A 23,189-nucleotide genomic window follows, 5' to 3' on the forward strand; every position below is an offset into this window, starting at 1 on the left:
CAAACAATTACTTCTAAAAACAAACAAGAATTGGTGGATAATAAATTTAAAAAAATTGAAAGGGACAAAGCTGATTATGCAGCCTTTGAAAAGAATCAAAATGGAGATGACTATATATAAAGTCACAAATGGAGAGGTAACAAATTAGAGAGAGTAGATGTATCTAAACCGAATGAAAAAAGTTTAGTAGATCCTATGACAGATCAAAAATCTTCTTTTCAGGGAAGTAAAAACAATCAATCAGAGAAATTACAATCTAATGACTATAATTTTAGACCTTCCTGGCAGAAAGTAGAATATAGGAGACCAAGGTATCATAATCATCAGTATAATCCACAAAATAAACAACATTATGACCCTACTATGTATAAAACGCACGATAATTCTTATTAGAACCATACACCAGTTAAAAATTATTCATGGGGTGATTATAAAGAGAATAATAAAAAGTACCCAAGCCTGCAAAATAGGTTCTCTAGTTTACCAAATCCTGATCACTATCAGATAAATGTGGATTACTATCAGAAAAATAAAGAAGATAAGATACTTTTAAAAAAACTGCAAATTAGAACACCTGCGAATGACCAAGATTATAAACAAACACCGTACCAATACAGACAAAAACAAGGGGATTTTTTTTAGAGAGAGGCCAATGGGAGAAGAAAAAGACATTCAGAAAGAGGGGAAGGAGAGGATGTAGACATAAGGGACCCAAGAGATCCAAAACATATGAGAGCTCAGTTCCAGGAGATGAAAAGGAGAAAATAAACACAAGTAACAAAGGGATATACAATCTAATTAAATTAAGGCTAGTTAAATGACAAATCCAAGTGTTTAGTAAAGGATTGTCCTTTGCTCCAACACACAAACTAGACCAATTCAATACTTTTATTGACGCTCATAAATTTGTACGGAATTTAACTCTAAAGTATTTTATAAACAACTCAGGTGAAAGACAATTTATAAAAGAGACTACACAACATGAAACAAATATAACACCAATAGAAACAGGAAGTAGAAGTTTCACAAAAGACAAAAAAGGATATCTTCACACAGACTTAAAAAGAAAATCAAAATTTTATCCGTAAAAGGAAAATATATAGAAACCTTTGAAAAAATGGTTATGGCTGATATTACTAACTTAAAACAAGATACTCATACAAAAAAAAACCTTACCAGAAAACAGAGGATACTTAGAGAATAGTCATTTTAGATAAACAAAAATATGATGAAATGATATTTAAGCTTCTAGATGACACTAGTACATATAAAAAGATGATTTCTAATCCCACAAAAGTTTACCAGATTATTTTTTCAAACATTACCTTTCAGAAGCCAAAGTATCGGGAATCATTACAGAAAGAGAGTATAACTTTCTTTATTCAGAAAATCCTAAAATTCTAATAATCTATGCACTTCCCAAAATACACAAATCTTTGGAAAATCCACCGGGGCGCCCTATATCGGGCATAAATTCACTCATAGCTAATTTATCTTATATTGATCGTTTTTTTACAAAAACATGTAAAAAAACCTCACATCACACCTAAGAGATTCAACAAGTCTATTAAACATCTTAGAAAGTCTAAAGTGTGAATCAAATGATCTATTAGTGACCTGTGCCGTCTGCTCTCTTTACACTTCTATTAAACATTAACGATGGAATAGAATCAGCGAAACATTTTCTCATTAAAGATGGAGATATGCCTTCCAAACAGATTTCATCTTGGAAGGCATATATTTCATTCTAACACATAATTATTTCCTGTATGAAGGAACTTTCTATGAACAAGTTTGCGGGACTGCGATGGGGACAAAATTTGCCCCCAGTTACGCAAACTTGTTCATGGGTCAATGGGAGGAAGACTTCATGAATAAGACCATATATAAAGACAATTTTATAATTTATAAAAGGTATATAGACAATCTATTTTTCGTCTGGGAAGGTACGGAAAATAATCTTATCTGTTGCCTTAAAGACATGAATATAAACAACACTCGCATATACCTACGATAAAAAAAGATACATTATCTAGATTTGGAAATCTTAATTGAAATTGAGAAAATTAATACAAAAACATATTTCAAAGAAGTTGATGCTAATAATTATATACACTGGGACAGTTGTCATCTTAAAACTTGGAAACAAAATATTCCAAAAGGACAATTCCTCAGATTAAAAAGAAATGGTAGAGAGGAAACTGTGTTTGAGAAGCAATCAAAAATACATAAACAAAAATTCGTAGATACATAGAACACAGATGTAGCAAGAAAAATTAAAAGAACAGATTTGCTAAGCTACAAAAGAAACAGCAGGATTCGAAACTAAGAGAAGTGAGAAAATTAAAATACCATTTATCACACAATATGGCAAAGATAAATCAGATTTAGAAAAAATTATAAAAAAACATTGGAATATTTTAAGATATGATCCAGATCTAGGTACAAAATTACCAGATAAACCAAGATTCATCTACAGAAAGGCCAGAAACCTTAAAAGCAGATTAGCCCCCTCCATGAGAAAGTTATTGCAATGGAGGAGTAGAAAAGGGTATACTAGGGAATGAAGAATTAAAAGGTTTTTTTCCCTGCCATATATGCAAAGCCTGTAGACATTCCAAAAAGACCCACAAATGTAAGTCTAATATTACTGGAAAAGAATATAAGATACAAAATACTATTAGATGTATGGACAAACATGTAATATACCTGATAGAATGCAAAAAGTGCAAAATCCAGTACACAGGTGAGACAGAACGGTAAGGGATAGAGATGGATTGGATTCTCTCTATATCAGCAGTATAAGCATGGAGCAGCAGCCCTTCCAAAATAAGCATATAGACCCCAGCAGTACAGTAGAGCAGGTTCCCAGGCAGACTGACACTGTGGGAACGTACAGCAGACATCAGTGAGGCTGTACATGAACCTGTCCTCATGCACACAGAGTAAGGGCAAAGAACGCAACACTGACTTCTCAGTCACTGCAGAACATTTTTCACTAAAGAAAATCTCATTGCAGAAAATGAAAAAAAGTTCTGCCTCTGGGTTATCAGGTTTCAGTCGGACAACATCACCTCAGTGGCTTACATCAACCACCAGGGAGGAACTCAGAGTTCCTTAGCCATGAAGGAGGAGGCACGGATTATTCAGTGGGCAGAAGCTCACAATTGTCTATCTGCTATCCACATTCCTGGAGTGGACAACTGGGAAGCGGATTTCCTGAGCAGACAGACTTTTCATCCCGGTAAATGGGCTCTTCATCTGGAGGTGTTCTCCAGGTTAACCCTTAAATGGGTGGTGCCGGATTTGGATCTGATGGTGTTTCGGCAGAACATCAAGGTACGGTTCAAGGTCAAGAGATCCTCAGGCTGGTCTGATAGATGCTCTGGCGGTTCCTTAGGATTTCGGTCTAGCATACCTGTTTCTTCTGTTTGTACTCCTTCCATGAGTTATTGCTCGTATCAAAAGAGAGAGCATCGGTAATTCTAATAGCTCAAGCATGGACTTGCAGGATCTGGTATGCAGACCTAGTGAAGATGTCATCTCGGCCGCCTTGGAAGTTCCCTCTGAGGTAGAACCTTCTAACTCGGGTTCCATTCCTCCATCCAAATCTCGTTTCTCTGAAGCTGACTGCTTGGAGATTGAACGCTTAGTTCTGTCTAAGCATGGATTTTCTTAGTCGGTTATTGAGACCATGATCCAGGCTCCCAAGCCTGTTGCTGGAAAAATTTACCATAAGGTATGGCGTAAATCCTTTTTAGTGGTGTGAATCTAAGGGCTACTCTTGGAGTAGGGTCAAGATTCCTAGAATTTTGTCTTTTCTCTAGGAAGGTCTGGAGAAAGGGTCGTCAGTCAGTTCTCTGAAAGGTCAGATTTCTGCATTATCTATTTCTTTCATGTAATTGGCAAGAGTCCATGAGCTAGTGACGTATGGGATATACAATCCTACCATGAGGGGCAAAGTTTCCCAAACCTCAAAATGCCTATAAATACACCCCTCACCACACCCACAATTCAATTTTACAAACTTTGCCTCCTATGGAGGTGATGAATTAAGTTTGTGCTTGATTTCTGATTTCTTTTATGATAAGCGCTTCTAAGCATTTTGAAGCCCAATTCCTCTCAGAGTACAGTGTTTGTCAGAGGGATGTGAAGGGAGTATCGCCTATTGATTTTATGGTTTTCCTCGCAGTAAATCTTTTCAAAGGTTCTCTGTTATCAGATCGACGATATACTCTTATATACCATTACCTATGCTGATACTTTTTCAGTACTGGTTTGGTTATCTGCTATATGTGGATGGGTGTCTTTCAGTAAATGTTTTTCTTATTTAAGACACTCTCAGCTATGGTTTGGCGTTTTATGTATAAATATAAAGTTTGAAATATATGTATTTTTACTTCTATTTACCATGAGTTAGGTCTATGTTTATTTCCTTTTGCAGATTGTCAGTTTGGGAAGCATGTTTAGGAAGTTTTTTGTCTTACCTGGGGTATAGTCCTTTTTTCAAATTGACTGTTTTTTTCTTTTAATTTTGCGGGCAAAATTAGCTTGCAAGGACGCAAAATGCGGTTATTTATTGCGTCATTCATGGCGCGAGAATTTTTTTGGCGCGAAGGTACATCTTTGACGCAAGTTCGTAATTTCCGGCATCTTAGTTGACGCCAGGTTTCCTTGTACGAGTTTGCGTTTGTTATGACGCGAGTTGCGTCATTTCCGGATGTTGTTGGCGCCAAAAAAGTTTCAACTTCCTTTTGCGTTGTGCGTCATACTTGGCGCCAAAAAATTTAGTTTATTTTTCACCCCACTTCCTATATGCCTCTTGCCTTCTATATGCTGAGGGCTATGCTGTTTGCATTTTTTCCCATTCCTGAAACTGCCATATAAGGAAATTCTAAATTTTGCTTTATTGTTGGTTTTTTCTTTTACATTTTGCAAGATGTCTCAATCTGATCCTATCTCAGAAGCAACTATTGGAAGCCTGCTGCCTGATCACAGTTCTACCAAAGCTAAGTCTATCTATTGTATGTTAGCTGAGATGTCTCCAGCTGTAGTATGTAACAGTTGTCATTATAAGCTTTTGCACTCAGAAAACGTTTCTATCAATACAAGTACAGTTTCTGTTGTTCCTTCAACATCTAATGTACATGATATCTCTGTTGATATGAAAAATGATATTGCTGATGCGATACAGAAGGCTTTGTCTGCTATTCCACCTTCTAATAAACGTAAAAGGTCTTTTAAAACTTCTCATAAAATTAATGAAATTTCTAATGATCAACAACATACTGAAATATCCTCCTCTGATGAGGATCTCTCTAATTTAGAAGATCCTACCTCAGACATTGACACTGACAAATCTACTTATCTTTTCAAGATTGAGTATATTTGTTCCTTGTTAAAAGAAGTGTTGGTTACTTTGGATATTGAGGTGTCTAGTCCTCTTGATCAAAACTAGTAAACGTTTAAATTCTGTCTATAAATCTTCTGTGGTTACTCCTGAAGTTTTTCCCGTTCCTGATGCTATTATTGATGTGATTGAAGGAATGGATTAAGCCTGGTACTTATTTCATTCCTTCTTCTAGGGTTAAAAGGTTGTACCCTTTGCCAGGGGCTAGATTAGAGTTTTGTGAAAAAGTCCCCAAAGTTGATGGGGCCATTTCTACTCTTGCCAAACGTACTACTGTTCCTATGGAAGACGGTATTTTTTTTTTTTTTTTTTAAAGATCCTTTAGATAGGAAACTTGAATCTTATCTAAGGAAAGCTTATTTATATTCTGGCTATCTTCTCAGGCCTGCCATTGCTATGGCTGATGTTGCGGCTGCATTAACCTTTTGGTTGGATAGCTTAGCGCAACAGGAAAGAGATCCTGATTTGTCTAGTATTGTTCGTTTGCTTCAACATGCTAATCCATTTTATCTGTGATGCTATTTTTGATAGCCTCAAAATTGATGTTAAATCTATGTCTTTAGCTATTTTAGCTAGAAGAGCTTTATGGCTCAAATCTGCTGACATGGTATCTAAGTCTAGATTACTATCTCTTTCTTTCCAAGTTAACAATTTTTTTTGGTTCTCAGTTGGATTCAATTATTTCAACTATCACTGGGGGAAGGGAATTTTTTTGCCTCAGGATAAAAGATCTAAGGGTAAATCTAAAGCTTCTAATCGTCTTCGTTCTTTTCGATAGAACAAGGAACAGAAAACCAATCCTTCCCCTAAAGACTCTGGTTCCAATTGGAAACCTTCAAGTTGGAATAAATCCAAGCCTTTTAAAAAACCAAAGCCAGCCCCCAAGTCTGCATGAAGGAGCGGCCCTCGATCAAGTTCAGCTGGTGGGGGGAAGATTGAAATTATTCCAAGCCATTTGGGCAAATTCTGTTCAAAATCTGTGGATTCAGAGTATTGTCTCTTAAGGGTATCGAATAGGTTTCAGAGTAAGACCTCCTGTGAGAAGATTCTTTCTCTCTCACGTTCCAGCAAATCCGGTGTAGGCTCAGGAATTTTCTGAAGTGTGTTTCATTTCTAGAGCTTTCAGGGGTAATAATACCAGTTCCGTTGCAGGAACAGGGTCTGGGGTTTTATTCAAATCTATTAATTGTCCCAAAGAAAGGAAATTCGTTCAGGCCAGTTCTGGATCTGAAGTTTTTTTTAATCGTTTTGTTCGAGTCCCAACTTTCAAGATGGTGACTATGAGGACTATTTTGCCTTTTGTTCAGCAAGGTCATATGTCCACAATAGACTTACAGGATGCTTATCTTCACATTCCGATTCATCCAGGCCACTTTTGGTTTCTGAGATTCTCTTTTCTAGGCAAGCATTATCAATTTGTCGCTCTTCCATTTGGCCTAGCAACAGCTCCAAGGATCTTTTGGAAGGTTCTAGGTGCCCTTCTATCTGTAATCAGAGAACAGGGTATTGCAGTGTTTCCTTATTTGGACGATATCTTGGTACTAGCTCAGTTTTTACATTTAGCAGAATCTCACATGAATCAACTAGTGTTGTTTCTTCAAAGACATGGTTGCAGGATCAATTTACCAAAGAGTTTCTTGATTCCTCAGACAAGGGTCACCTTTTAGGTTTCCAGATAGATTCAGTGTCCATGACTCTGTCCTTAACAGACAAGAGACGAATACAATTGGTTTCAGCTTGTCGAAACCTTTAGTCTCAATCATTCCTTTCAGTGGCTATGTGCATGGAAGTTTTAGGTCTCATGACTGCAGCATCGGACGTGATCCCCTTTGCTCGTTTTCACATGAGACCTCTACAGCTTTGTATGCTGAATCAATGGTGCAGGGATTATACTCGGATATCACAATTGATATACTTAAATCCCAACATTCAACTCTCTCTGACTTGGTGAGTAGACCATCATTGTTTAATTCAGGGGGCCTCTTTTGTTCGTCCTACCTGGACTGTGATCACTACAGATGCAATCCTTTCAGGTTGGGGAGCTGTCTGGGGATCTCTGACAGCACAAGGGGTTTGGAAAACTTTAAGAGGCGAGGTAACCAATCCAATATTTTTGAACTCCTTGCTTTTTTCAGGGCTCTTAAGGTTTGGCCTCTGTTAAATAGAGAACCATTCATTTGTTTTCAGAAGGACAAGATCACAACTGTGGCATATGGCAATCATCAGGGTGGGACTCAGTCCCCTAGCTATGAAAGAAGTATCTTGGATACTTTCTTGGGCAGAATCCAGCTCTTGTCTAATTTCTGCGGTGCATATCCCAGGTGTAGACAATTGTGATGCAGATTATCTCAGCCGTCAGACCTTACACCTGGGGGAGTGGTCTCTCTATCCAGATGTATTTTGTCAGATTGTACAGATGTGGGGTCTTCCAGAAATAGATCTGATGGCTTCTCATCTAAACAAGAAACTTCCCAGGTACCTGTCCAGGGATCCTCAAGCAGAGATGGTGAATGCTTTAGCAGTTCCTTGGTTTTACCAACCTGCTTATATCTTCCCGCCTCTAGTTCTTCTTCCAAGAGTGATCTCCAAGATCATTATGTAACAATCGTATGTGTTTCTGATAGCACCAGCGTGGCCTCACAAGCTTTGGTATGCAAATCTTGTTTGAATGTCCAGTTGCCAGCCTTGGCCACTTCCTCTAAGACCAGACCTTCTTTCTCAAGGGCCGTTTATCCATCAGGATCTCAAATCTTTAAATTTGAAGGTATGGAAATTGAACGTTTAGTCATAGAGGTTTCTCTGACTCAGTGACTAATACTATGCTACAGGCTCATAAGTCTGTTTCAAGGAAGATTTTTCATCGAGTTTGGAAGACCTATATTTCATGGTGTTCTCGTAAATTCTCCTGGCATTCTTTTAGAATTCCTAGAATTTTACAGTTTCTCCAGGATGGTTTGGATAAAGGTTTGTCTGCAAGTACTTTGAAGGGACAAATCTCTGCTCTTTCTGTTTTATTTCTTAGAGAAAGATTGCTAAGCTTCCTGATATTCACTGTTTTGTTCAGGCTTTGGTTCGTATCAAGCCTGTTATTAAATCAATCTCTCATCCTTGGAGTCTTAATTTGGTTTTGAAGACTTTGCAGGCTCCTCCTTTTGAGCCTATGCATTCTTTGGTTATTAAACTACTTTCTTGGAAAGTGTTGTTCCTTTTGGCTATCTCTTCAGCTAGAAGTTTCCGAATTGTCTGCTCTCTCTTGTGAGTCTCCTTTTCTGATTTTTCCATCAGGATAAGGCTGTTTTGCGGACTTTGTTTAAATTTCTTCTTAAGGTTGTGAATTCTAACAACATTAGTAGGGAAATTGTTGTTCCTTCCTTGTGTCCTAATCCCAAAAATGCTCTTGAAAGATCTTTGCGTTCTTTGGATGTTGTAAGAGCTTTGAAATATTATGTTGAAGCTACTAAAGATTTCAGGAAGACTTCTAGTCTATTTGTTTTCTTCTTTGGTTCTTGGAAAGGTCAGAAAGCTTCTGCCATTTCTTTGGCATCTTGGTTAAAGCTTTTGATTCATAAAACTTATTTGGAGGCGGGACAGCCCCACCTCAGAGGATAAAAGCTCATTCTACTAGATCAGTCTCCACTTCTTGGGCTCTTAAGAATGAAGCTTCAGTTGATCAGATTTGCAAAGCAGCAACTTGGTCTTCTTTGCATACATTTACTAAATTTTACCATTTTGATGCATTTGCTTCTTCTGAAGCAGTCTTTAGTAGAAAAGTTCTTCACTCAACTGCATCAGTTTGATTCTTCTGCTAATGTTTTAAGTTTTTTTTCTTTCAATTTATGAGAAAAACTTTTATTTTTTGTGGATTTAATTTTTTCAGCGGAAAATGTCTTTTTTTTTTTTATCCCTCCCTTTCTAGTGACTCTTCTGTGGAGTTTTTGGGCATTTCTATCCCATACGTCACTAGCTCATGGACTCTTGCCAATTACATGAAAGAAAACATAATTTATGTAAGAACTTACCTGATAAATTCATTTCTTTCATATTGGCAAGAGTCCATGAGGCCCACCCTTTTTCTGGTGGTTATGATTTTTTTTGTATAAAAGCACAATTATATTTCCAGTTCCTCTCTTTTGTATGCTTTTTTTACTCCTTTTTCTATCACCACACTACATGGCTATTCGTTAAACTGAATTGTGGGTGTGGTGAGGGGTGTATTTATAGGCATTTTGAGGTTTGGGAAGCTTTGCCCCTCCTGGTAGGATTGTATATCCCATACGTCACTAGCTCATGGACTCTTGCCAATATGAAAGAAATGAATTTATCAGGTAAGTTCTTACATAAATTATTTTTTTGTTACACAAGCGTCTGGCGGATGTGCCAGATGTTCAATCTTTTTGTCAGGCTCTGGTCAGAATCAGGCCTGTGTTTAAACCTGTTGATCCTCTTTGGAGCCTTAATCTTGTTCTTAAAGTTTTGCAGCAGGCTCCGTTTGAGCCAATTTATTCCATAGATATTAAGTTGCTGTCTTGGAAGGTTTTGTTTCTTATTGCTATCTCTTCTGCTCGAAGAGTTTCAGAACACTCGGCTTTGCAGTGTGATTCGCATTACCTTATCTTTTATGCGGATAAGGCGGTTCTTCGTACTAAATTGGGGTTTCTTCCTAAAGTGGTTTTGGATAGAAATATTAATCAGGAAATTACCAGTCTTCCCTGTTTGTTTGTTTCTCAGGAAAGCGTAAGGGTCAGAAGGCTACTTCTACTTCTCTTTCCCTCTGGTTGAGAAGTATGATTTGTTTTGCTTATGGGACTGCTGGACAGCAGCCACCTGAGAGAATTACAGCTCATTCCACTAGGGCTGTCTCCTCTTCTTGGGCTTTCAAAAATGAAGCTTCTGTGGAACAGATTTGCATGGGACAACTTAGTCTCCTCTGCATGCTCTTTTCCAATTTTTACTAATTTGATACTTTTGCCTCGACTGAGGCCTCTTTTGGGAGAGAGGTTCTTCAAGCGGTGGTGCCTTCTGTTTAGGTCTGCCTGTCTTGTTCTCCCTCCCTGTTCATTCTGTGTCCTCTAGCTTGGGTATTGGTTCCCACTAGTAATTGAATGAAATTGTGGACTCTCCATATATTAGGAAAGAAAACAAAATTTATGCTTACCTGATAAATTTCTTTACGGATATGGAGAGTTTATGATCCCACCCTTTATTTAGACAGTTATTTTTTACTAAACCTCAGGCACCTCTTCACCTTTGTGTTATTCCTTTTCCATTTCCTTTGGTCGAATGACTGGGGATTATGGTAGGTTAGTGACTTAACAGCTTTGCTGTGGTGCTATTTGCCTCCTGTTGGCCAGTAGTGATATTCCCACTAGTAATTGAAGGACGTTGTGGACTCTCCATATCCGGAAAGAAAGAAATTTGTCAGGCAAGCATCAATTTAGTTTTTTCTAAAAAGGACCACTCAATGCAGTACCAGTGTATAATAAAGACAATGCAATAGCAATTAATCTGAATTTCAAATAAGCAGTAGATATTTTTCTTTTTTTCTGACAATGTATTTTTTTTCTACCATTTTCCACCCCCCTATGTCATGTGAGACATCAGCCAATCAGACTAGTATACGTATACCATGTGAGCTTGTGCACATGCTCAGTAGGAGCTTGTTCCACAGAAAGAGAGAATATAAAAAGATTGTGCAAAATTTGATAATTGAAGTAAATTGGAAAGTGTTTAAAAACTGCATGCTCTGTCTGCATCATAAAAGTTTATTTTGATTTGAGTGTCCCTTTTTCTGCATCCCTTCAGTTATACATTGTAGCATTGATCTTGGTGATTTAATGCAATTTACTGCTGAAAAACTGTTACGGTTTTCAGAACTCATTAAATATAGCCCTTCCACATACTACTGGATAATATATGAGCAAAGTAAATGTATTTGTCTTCAGCTGAATAAATATCCTTGTAAAAAGGTTTATGTGTAAGCAACAATTACAGCATATTTCAAAATGTTGGATATGTGTTATTGTTTTTGCAGGAAAAGAAAGAGGAAGAGCTTCTAAATAACTTGCCACCTCCATTACTACCTCAAATAGAAGCAATTGGTGCAGCTATTGAAAGCCTAGTGCAGGAGCAAGGCTTAAATGAGGAAGACTTAGCAATAAGACAAAACATTATGAAAGCCATGGAAAAGGTAGTCCAGCAGAAGCTTCCAGGTACTGTAAGTCCAATACCTGCTGTGTCATGCCAAGTATGCTCTTTACCTTATTAATCCTGAGTGACCATTGCTCACACCCTTAGGATACTGTGTTTGTCCCTCTCTCCCTAAAGAGGCCAAGAGTAACCTACAAATGCTATGGAATAGCTGGTTTAAGCAATTAGCAGCATTTTGAAAAACTAAGTTACAGAATTTACTGTTTGGCCTTACTAGGGAAGTTGGGACAAAGCACACATTTTACACAAAAACAAACCATTTGTAACTTGAGTCTCTCTTGCTATTAGAAATTCTGCTATATTCCAACTGAAGCTTAAACAGTTTGTGGGTGATCTAGCTAAATTTTGCTTCCCTCTGATATTGTAAACCAAAATGTGGTTTTACTTTTTAGATTTTTTAGGGCTGTTCCACTAGAAGTTCTCTTGATATCTTTATTTGAAAAAGCAGGAATTTAAGCTTAGGAGCCGGCCCATTTTTGGTTCAGAACCTGGGTAGCACTTGCTGATTGGTGTCTAAATGTAGCTATCCAATTAGCAAGCGCTACCCAGGTGCTGAACCAAAAATGTGCCGGCTCCTAAGCTTACTTTTCAGGTTTTTTAAATAGAGAACGAAGAGAAAGTGATATTAGGAGTAAATTAGAAAGTTGCTTAAAATTGCACGCTCTATCTGAATAAAAGTTTAATTTTGATTAGACTATCCCTTTAACTGCATGTACATTCAAATTTTAGGAAGAAAGTTTGCTTGCACTCCCGTGGCAAAGATAAACATTGCTACATAAATCGATTATGTTTTATAAATGTGTTCTTCATCATAAACTTCAAATATAATTATACTTTTCCCTAAAGCAAGTTAGTATATTTTTATTCACTGGCTTATGTTTGTTTTCTTTTAGCCTGTTCACTGAGACTTTATGGTTCGTCCTGCAACAGATTTGGTTTTAGAACAGCTGATTTAAATATTGACATTCAGTTCCCAGCCACTGTAAGTAGAAGCTATTGTTTATTTGCTTATTTTATTCATGGCTCTGTTATGATAGCTAGATGTCAGCAAAAGTTTCTTTTTTTATTTTATAACATACAGCTTACAGCTATCTATCTCATGATACGATAATCATTTCATAATCAACACTTTTGTCATTCTTCATACGTGTGACTATATATATATATTTATTTGATTAAACAGTTCTCAAGCTGTACAACATAATAAAATGACTCCAATGTAGGGCCAGATTACAAGTGGGGCGTCATTTTATTGTATGCCTGCAAACGGGCAAATTTGCCCATTTGTGGGGGCAAAATAAATAACTAGCCATTGCAAGTGGCTGGTTATTGCTACCACAAGCTCGTGGTAGCAATTAGTGCTTATAAAATTAACCAGAGATCAGATCTCTGGTTAATTTTATAAATGTCCACCAAATGCCCCCAAAATACAGTGGTGTGACAGTGTATTTTATTAAAAATTGTAGCATTTTTATATATATATTTTTATATATATATATATATATATATATATATATATATATATATATATATATATATATATATATATATATATATATATATATATATATATATATATATATATATATATATATATATATATATATATATAAAATCAAGAAAAGGTACCAGCGCTCAGTTGTTCCACAAACAGATAGGTCAATGTATAGGTAAAGGTAGTGAAATATAGAGTAAAATGTTTTTAAATTACAACACCAGTTTAAGAGATTTATATAGGTCTGGGATGTGTATGTTCCCTGTGAAATCTTAATAAACTCTTAATAAACTTATATGGTGTGGGTATTGAGCTGCATGAATGTATACGATTCAGTGTACCCCTGACACTGATGAAAAATTATGTACAAGAGAAATGTCGAAAAATATTCAGCGCTACAAATACTAGGAATATGTAAATATATATAAGGTTCTATCAAATGAAATGAAATGTCTCTCGGTTGAAGTAGACAAATGTCCTTTGTCTCACAAAAAAAGTTCAGGTGATGAATAAGAACAGGTAAGGTGAATATTATACGTTCAAGATGTATTTTGTCAACAAAACTTAACGATAACTGTAACACTGGTACTAGGAGACCAGTAGTGTGCCCTTACCAGAGGGTACCTCAATCATATGAGGTAATGTCTGAGTGTCTGGTTGGTATCTCTCCGGTGTGTCTTGGCAGTCTTTCCTGTGTTGGGAGATGTTCTTATCTTTTTTATTTCATGCCAGGCTTGTGTATGGTACTTTCAACCTTGGAGTCTCCTGGTCTCCGGTATTGTTGACTTGGTATCTCTCCGCAGTATGGTAGTGCGATCTGGATCTTGGCTCTCACCGTGTAGGATGAAATATGGCAAAGAAAGAAAAAGAGTACATAGCGTAATACTGTATAAATAAAAATATTTATTACATACAAAACAGGTGTAAGAAATGCACTCACATTTATTAACCTCAATCTGTATGAGGTAAGTAATGGCGTTTAAGTATATATTTATACACCTTAGGCAGGTGTTACTGGAGGCAGGTGTCTGATGATAAGCTTATTGGGTATGTCCTGGTAGTGAAATCACTTCACGTAGTGTCCTCTGTGTCCCAAACAAGAACTGGTCAAATTCCCTGGTAGTTGAATACACTTATAGTGTGTGAGGACCAAACATACTGTGGACAGTAGTGAGAAAAGAGGAATCCTAGAGTGCCTAGAGTGTCTAGGACCTGCAGCTGTGGTGAGTTAAAGGCTGCTAAAGTTTTTGTTCTCTCAGACACAGTATGTGAGGAAACAAAGTATCTCTGTACCTGAAGTGCGGTATAGACAGTAATTGTGTGTAGTGGATGGCCACAGACTGACGGTGGTGTCAGAGCCTGCTGTGGTCTGATGGATAAAAGCAAATGTACGGCGCTGTGGGTGACAGCGTGAAGTACTAAATGTTTCTACCTAAGGTACTAGGTACTACTGTCCACAGTATGTTTGGTCCTCACACACTATAAGTGTATTCAACTACCAGGGAATTTGACCAGTTCTTGTTTGGGACACAGAGGACACTACGTGAAGTGATTTCACTACCAGGACATACCCAATAAGCTTATCATCAGACACCTGCCTCCAGTAACACCTGCCTAAGGTGTATAAATATATACTTACACGCCATTACTTACCTCATACAGATTGAGGTTAATAAATGTGAGTGCATTTCTTACACCTGTTTTGTATGTAATAAATATTTTTATTTATACAGTATTACGCTATGTACTCTTTTTCTTTCTTTGCCCTATTTCATCCTACACGGTGAGAGCCAAGATCCAGATCGCACTACCATACTGCGGAGAGATACCAAGTCAACAATACCGGAGACCAGGAGACTCCAAGGTTGAAAGTACCATACACAAGCCTGGCATGAAATAAAAGAAATAAAAGATAAGAACATCTCCCAACACAGGAAAGACTGCCAAGACACACCGGAGAGATACCAACCAGACACTCAGACATTACCTCATATGATTGAGGTACCCTCTGGTAAGGGCACACTACTGGTCTCCTAGTACCAGTGTTACAGTTATCGTTAAGTTTTGTTGACAAAATGCATCTTGAACGTATAATATTCACCTTACCTGTTCTTATTCATCACCTGAACTTTTTTTGTGAGACAAAGGACATTTGTCTACTTCAACCGAGAGATTCCTAGTATTTGTAGCGCTGAATATCTTTCGACATTTCTCTTGTACATAATAAATATATATATATATATATATATATATATATATATATATATATATATATATATATATATATATATATATATATATATATATATATATACTGCACCAGGCAGTTTATGGGGGCTAAAGTTGAATTTATACGTGTATATACACACATTAACACACATGTGTATATAATCATATACATATATATTTACAATTTGCTGCCATCATTGCGCAACTTACCCCCTTCACTGCGCTAGTTCTCATGCCGTGTCTCATGGCATGAGTAGGAGACTCCCATTGGAGCCTATGTAAGCGCACTCTATTGAGCGCATAGCTTCCTAGCAATGAGTACACGAGGTACCAGCACAGAAATGCGTGCACTCGTATTATGAGTGGAGCGCAAATATCACGCTTGCGAAAGCGTTCCACGCGTAATCTGGCCTATACTAAGCTACTCCAAGCTTGTGCCCCCGGTTCATATGAAAACACCCACTGAATCCCCATACGCCATCATATTGGCAGTTAGTGCTCAAAATGTATGTTACTTGGAGGCAAATAGTTTACAAAAACAACATATATCTGTAATTGAAATGTTAAAATTATCTTAAATTAATGTGTTTACTTTAAGAAGTACTAAACTGTTAGTTTAAAAGTTTATGCTATTACTTACTCACAGTTTAGCTAAGAATCTAATATTTTCTTTTGTATATCTTCATTGCAGATGATTCAGCCAGATGTTCTTTTACTTGTTCAAGAAAGTCTAAAGCAAAGCGGTGAGTTAATTGTTGCATAACAAGTTAAAGGGATATAAAACCCATTTTTTGTTTGTTTTGTTAAGACAGAGCATACTATTTGCTTCATTCCTATGATATTCTGTGAAGAAATACCTAGGTAGGCATCTGGAACACTACATGGCAGGAAATAGTTATGTCATCTAGTGTTCTTTCAAATGGATTACATTCTTGCAAAACTGCTGCCGTATAGTGCTCCAGAAATGGGACTGCTCCTAAGCATTCATTTGCTTTTCAACAAAATATAAAAGAGAACAAAGAAAAATTGATAATAGAAGTGAATTAGAAAGTTGTTTTTTTAATTGTATGCTCTATCTCACTGGTTTTCAAACCTGTCCTCAGGCCTCCCCAACAGGCCAGATTTTCAGGATTACCTATTATGAGAGCAGGTAAAATAACCATGTTTACTAATCAGCTGATTATTTCAACTGTGTTCTAGTTCAGATATCCACAAAATGTCGCCTGTTAGGGAGGTCTAAGGACAGGTTTGAAAACCAGTGCTCTATCTGTATCATGAAAGAAAACATTTTGGGTTTCATATCCCTTTAAAGTGAATGTCAAGTTAAGGGTATTAATGTCAAGCGATAGAAGTTAAAAAATAAATGACACTTTCATTCATGGAATAGTTAGGATATATTTATCTAAAGAAATATTTCAAATGAAACGCTGTACTGAGCAGATCTGAAGCTCCGGTTGCCATTTTCATCAATTTTCCAGCCCCTTTGCAACAAACGTCACAATGATCAGTTGATTGCAGATGAGTCATCTGTCAATCAATTGATGAAAATTGCGACCGGAGCTTCAGCTCTGCTCCGTGCAGCGTTTCATTTTAAATATTTTTGAAGATAAGTATATCCTAACGATTTCCTGAATGAAAGTGTCATTAATTTTTGTAACTTCTATCGCTTGACTTTATCGAATATCCCTTAACTTGACATCCACTTTAAGGAGACATAACACTCAAAACGTAACAACTCATTCATTATTGAAAGTATAACATTATTGCCTTCATTATTTGTTTTTCTTCTTGATCTTGTTTTACTTTCTCCCAGGGAAGCTTGGATTAATAGTTATTTACTTTTCTGTACCCCAAAACCTCTCAATTTTGCATCAACAATCGTAATAGAAAAATCAGTTTTTGCAATAGTGGGAATACTAGGAAGTCTAGGTGTAAATATTAGTGTGTGTGTTTTATGCTATTATAAAAATAAATCATATCTATGACATTGATAGCCAGCCAATGTTAGATAATGAGCAACTTGTAATATTAACCATTAGACTGAATCCACAGATTAAGGCTACTGTGTGAGTGGATTAAAGGGACATGAAACCCAAAGTATTTATTTCAAGATTCGGATAGAGCATGCACTTTTAAACAACTTTTCAATTTACTTAAATTACCAAATTTGCTTCATTTTCTCCAACATTGGTGTGTCCGGTCCACGGCGTCATCCATTACTTGTGGGATATTCTCCTCCCCTACAGGGAAAGGCAAGGAGAGCACACAGCAAGAGCTGTCCATATAGCTCCCCCTCTGGCTCCGCCCCCCAGTCATTCTCCTTGCCGCTCTGAACAAGTAGCATCTCCACGGGGATGGTGAGGAGTTTGTGGTGTTAGTTGTAGTTTTTTATTTCTTCTATCAAGAGTTTGTTATTTTAAAATAGTGCTGGTATGTACTATTTACTCTGAAACAGAAAGAGATGAAGAGTTCTGTTTAAAAGAGGAGTATGATTTTAGCAGCAGTAACTAAAATCGATTGCTGTTCCCACACAGGACTGTTGAGATGAGAGAACTTCAGTTGGGGGGAACAGTTTGCAGACTTTTCTGCTCAAGGTATGACTAGCCATTTTCTAACAAGACTGTGTAATGCTGGAAGGCTGTCATTTTTCCCTCATGGGGATCGGTAAGCCATTTTCTTAGACTTGGAAAGAATAAAGGGCTTATTATGGGCTATTAACTGGTGGACACTCTTAAGGGCTAAATCGATGGTTTATTTAAGTTATATTTGGAAAGTTTGAATTAATTTTCACACTTTTATTGTTTGGGGAACGTTTTTATTGCCAGGCACTAGTTTAGACACCTTCCCAGTCAGGAAGGGCCTTTCACTGTATTAGGCAGAGCCTCATTTTCGCGCCATTTTTGCACAGTTTCTTTTAAGTACAGTGCATGCAGATGCATGTGAGAGGGTCTGGTGTCCACTGAAAAAGTTCCTAGAAGACTTGAAATACCCCCCTGGGATAGTTGAAGTCACAACAAAGGCTGTGGCTGGGACTGTAGTGGGGTTAAAATTGCAAACGTCTCCGGTTTCCACATTTTAAGGGTTAACGGCTTGAAAATTGGGGTGCAATACTTTGAATGCATTAAGACACTGTGGTGAAAATTTGGTAAAGATTGGGTAATTCCTTCATAGTTTTTCACATATTCAGTAATAAAGTGTGCCCTGTTTAACATTTAAAGAGACAGCAACGGTTTTGTTTTAAAACGGTTTTTGTACTTTATTAACCAGTTTAAGCCTGTTTAACATGTCTGTACCTTCAGATAGATCATGTTCTGTATGTATGGAAGCCAATGTGGTTCCCCCTTCAAATATATGTGATAATTGTGCCATAGCGTCCAAACACAGTAAGGACAGTATTGTCACAAATAGTAAGGTTGCCCAGGATGATTCCTCAGATGAAGGAAGTAGAGAGAGTTCTACATCTTCTCCTTCTGTGTCTATACCAGTTATGCCCGCGCAGGCGACCCCTAGTACTTCTAGCGCGCCAATGCTTGTTACTATGCAACAATTGACGGCAGTAATGGATAACTCCATAGCTAATATTTCTCTTGTAGTGTATCCAGTCCACGGATCATCCATTACTTGTGGGATATTCTCATTCCCAACAGGAAGTTGCAAGAGGACACCCACAGCAGAGCTGTAATATAGCTCCTCCCCTAACTGTCATACCCAGTCATTCTCTTGCAACTCTCAACAAGCAAGGACGTTGTAGGAGAGAGTGGTTAAATATAGCTAGTTTATTTTCTTCAATCAAAAGTTTGTTATTTTTAAATACCGGAGTTGTGCTATTTTATCTCATGCAGTAAATAGAAGAAGAATCTGACTGAGGTTTATATGATCTTAGCAGGTTGTAACTAAGATCCATTGCTATTCTCACATATGTCTGAGGGGATTACACAGATGAGGTAACTTCAGCGAGAGAATGGCGTGCAGTTTATTCTGCTATCAGGTATGTGCAGTTATATTTTTTTCTAGAGATGGAAAACACTAGAAAATGCTGCTGATACCGGATTAATGTAAGTTAAGCCTGAATACAGTGATTTAATAACGACTGGTATGCTTACTCCCAGGGGTAATACCCTTATGATATTTACAATATAAAACGTTTGCTGGCATGTTTAATCGTTTTTATATATGCTTTGGTGATAAAACTTTATTGGGGCCTAGTTTTTTCCACATGGCTGGCTTAAATTTTGACTAGAAACAATTTCCACTGTTGTAGTATAAAAGTTACAGTTGGTGCAGTTAAAATTACAAACTGTGACATCCAGCTTCCCTCAAAGGCCCCCTGAATGCTATAGGACATCTCTAAAGGGCCCAAAGACTTTCCAAAGTCGTTTATTGGGGAAGGTAGGGCCACAGCTTGCTGTGGCAGTTGGTTGTGACTGTTAAAAAAACGTCTATTTCGTTTTTTTGATCCGTTTTTTTTAACTAAGGGGTTAATCATCCATTTGCAAGTGGGTGCAATGCTCTGTTAGCCTATTATACACACTGTAAAAATTTCGTTTGATTTACTGCATTTTTTCACTGTTTTTCAAATTCTGACAAAATTTGTTTCTCTTAAAGGCACACTACCGTTTTTTATATTTGCTTGTTAACTTGATTTAAAGTGTTTTCCAAGCTTGCTAGTCTCATTGCTATTCTGTATAAACATGTCTGACATAGAAGAAACTCCTTGTTTATTATGTTTAAAAGCCATAGTGGAACCCCCTCTTAGAATGTGTACCAAATGTACTGATTTCATTTTATGCAATAAAGATCATTTTCTGTCTTTAAAAAATGTATCACCAGAGGAATCTGACGAGGGGGAAGTTATGCCGACTAACTTTCCCCAGGTGTCAGACCCTTTGACTCCCGCTTAAGGGACTCGAGCTCAAATGGCGCCAAGTACATCTAGGGCGCCCATAGCGTTTACTTTACAAGACATGGCGGCAGTCATGGATAATACACTGTCAGCGGTATTAGCCAGACTACCTGAACTTAGAGGTAAGCGAGATAGCTCTGGGGTGAGACAAAATGCAGAGCATACTGACGCTTTAAGAACCATGTCTGATACTGCCTCACAATATGCAGAAGCTGAGGAAGGAGAGCTTCAGTCTGTGGGTGATGTTAATGACTCAGGAAAGATACCGGATTCTAATATTTCTACATTTAAATTTAAGCTTGAACACCTCCGCGTGTTGCTTAGGGAGGTTTTAGCTGCTCTAAATGACTGTGATACCATTGCAGTGCCAGAGAAATTGTGTAGACTGGATAAATACGTTGCAGTGCCGGTGTGTACTGATGTTTTTCCAAATACCTAAAAGGCTTACAGAAATTATTAATAAGGAATGGGATAGACCAGGTGTGCCGTTCTCTTCCCCTCCTATTTTTAGAAAAATGTTTCCAATAGACGCCACCACATGGGACTTATGGCAGACAGTCCCTAAGGTGGAGGGAGCAGTTTCTACTCTAGTAAAGCGTACTACTATCCCTGTCGAGGACAGTTGTGCTTTTTTTTTTTTTTTAGATCCAATGGATAAAAAATTAGAGGTTACCTTAAGAAAATAATTATTCAACAAGGTTTTATCCTACAGCCCCTTGCATGCATTGCCCCTGTCACTGCTGCTGCGGCATACTGGTTTGAGTCTCTGGAAGAGGCTTTACAGGTAGCGACTCCATTGGATGACATACTTGGCAAACTTAGAGCACTTAAGCTAGCCAATTCTTTTATTCTGATGCCATTGTTCATTTGACTAAACTAACGGCTAAGAATTCTGGTTTTGCTATACAGGCGCGCAGAGCGCTATGGCTTAGATCATGGTCAGCTGACGTGACTTCAAAATCTAAGCTACTTAACATTCCCTTCAAGGGGCAGACCCTATTCGGGCCTGGTTGAAGGAGATTATTGCTGATATCACTGGAGGAAAAGGTCATGCCCTTCCTCAGGACAGGTCCAAATCTAGGGCCAAACAGTCTAATTTTCGTGCCTTTCAAAACTTCAAGGCAGGTGCGGCATCAACTTCCTCTAATAATAAACAAGAGGGAACTTTTGCTCAATCCAAGACGGTCTGGAGACCAAACCTGACATGGAAAAAAGGTAAGCAGGTAAAAAAGCCTGCTGCTGCCTCTAAGACAGCATGAAGGAACGGCCCCCTATCCGGGAACGGATCTAGTAGGGGGCAGACTTTCACTCTTTGCCCAGGCGTGGGCAAGAGATGTTCAGGATCCCTGGGTGTTGGAAATTATATCCCAGGGATATCTTCTGGACTTCAAAGCTTCCCCCCCAAAAGGGAGATTTCACCTTTCACAATTATCTGCACACCAAATAAAGAGAGAGGCATTCTTACACTGTGTACGAGTCCTCCTAGTTATGGGAGTGATCCATCCTGTTCCAAAGGAGGAACAGGGACAGGGTTTTTACTCAAATCTGTTTGTGGTTCCCAAAAAAGAGGGAACCTTCAGACCAATTTTGGATCTAAAGATCTTAAACAAATTCCTCAAAGTTCCGTCGTTCAAGATGGAAACTATTCGTACCATCCTACCACTGATCCAGGAGGGTCAATATATGACTACAGTGGATCTAAAGGATGCTTATCTTCACATTCCGATACACAAAGATCATCATCGGTTTCTCAGGTTTGCCTTTTAAGACAGGCATTACCAGTTGTAGCTCTTCCCTTGGGATTAGCTACAGCCCCAAGAATCTTTACAAAGGTTCTAGGGTCACTTATGGCGGTCGTAAGGCCACGGGGCATAGCAGTAGCCCCTTATTTAGACGACATCCTGATACAGGCGTCAAACTTCCAAATTGCCAAGTCTCATACGGACGTAGTACTGGCATTTCTGTGGTCGCATGGGTGGAAAGTGAACGAGGAAAAGAGTTCTCTATCCCCACTCACAAGAGTTTCCTTTCTAGGGACTCTGATAGATTCTGTAGAAATGAAAATTCACCTGACTGAGTCCAGGTTATCAAAGCTTCTAAATTTCTGCCGGGTTCTTCATTCCATTCCGTGCCCTTCGGTGGTTCAGTGTATGGAAGTAATCGGCTTAATGGTAGCGGCAATGGACATAGTGCCGTTTGCACGCTTACATCTCAGACCGCTGCAACTATGCATGCTCAGTCAGTGTAGCGGGGATTACAGATTTGTCCCCTCAACTGAATCTGGACCAAGAGACCAGGGATTCTCTTCTCTGGTGGCTATCTCGGGTCCATCTGTCCAAAGGTATGACCTTTCGCAGGCCAGATTGGAAAATTGTTACGACAGATGCCAGCCTTCTAGGTTGGGGTGCAGTCTGGAACTCCCTGAAGGCTCAGGGATCGTGGACTCATGAGGAGTCTCTCCTTCCATTAAATATTCTGGAACTAAGAGCGATATTCAAGGCTCTTCAGGCTTGGCCTCAGTTAGCAACTCTGAGGTACATCAGATTTCAGTCGGACAACATCACGACTGTAGCTTACATCAACCATCAAGGGGGAATGAGAAGTTCCCTAGAGATGTTAGAAGTTTAAAAAATAATTCGCTGGGCAGAGATTCACTCTTGCCACCTATCAGCTATCCATATCCCAGGTGTAGAGCACTGGGAGGCGGATTTTCTAAGTCGTCAGTGCCCCCAACTGATTCATCGTTGGGGCAAACCAGAACTGGATCTCATGGCGTCTCGCCAGAACGCCAAGCTTCCGTGTTACGGATCCAGGTCCAGGGATCCCAAGGCGACACTGATAGATGCTCTAGCAGCGCCCTGGTCTTTTAACCTGGCTTATGTGTTTCCTCTGCTCCCTCGACTGATTGCCAAGATCAAGCAGGAGAGAGCATCCGTGATTCTGAA

The 23,189-nt window shown here is 38.3% G+C and overlaps 1 protein-coding gene across 1 annotated transcript in view; it reads left to right on the forward strand.

Annotated features, from left to right (window-relative positions):
• The window catches only part of TUT7 (terminal uridylyl transferase 7), a gene marked incomplete in the record, with an annotated part of 489,065 nt that overhangs the window by 20,339 nt on the left and 445,537 nt on the right, over positions 1 to 23,189 (forward strand). The window contains 3 exon segments of the mRNA XM_053702430.1: positions 11,442 to 11,619; positions 12,511 to 12,599; positions 16,033 to 16,084. Of these exon segments, the coding sequence (XP_053558405.1) occupies positions 11,442 to 11,619; positions 12,511 to 12,599; positions 16,033 to 16,084 (319 nt within the window).

This window comes from Bombina bombina, chromosome 2, assembly GCF_027579735.1.
Source record: "Bombina bombina isolate aBomBom1 chromosome 2, aBomBom1.pri, whole genome shotgun sequence".
Classification (NCBI taxonomy): domain Eukaryota; kingdom Metazoa; phylum Chordata; class Amphibia; order Anura; family Bombinatoridae; genus Bombina; species Bombina bombina.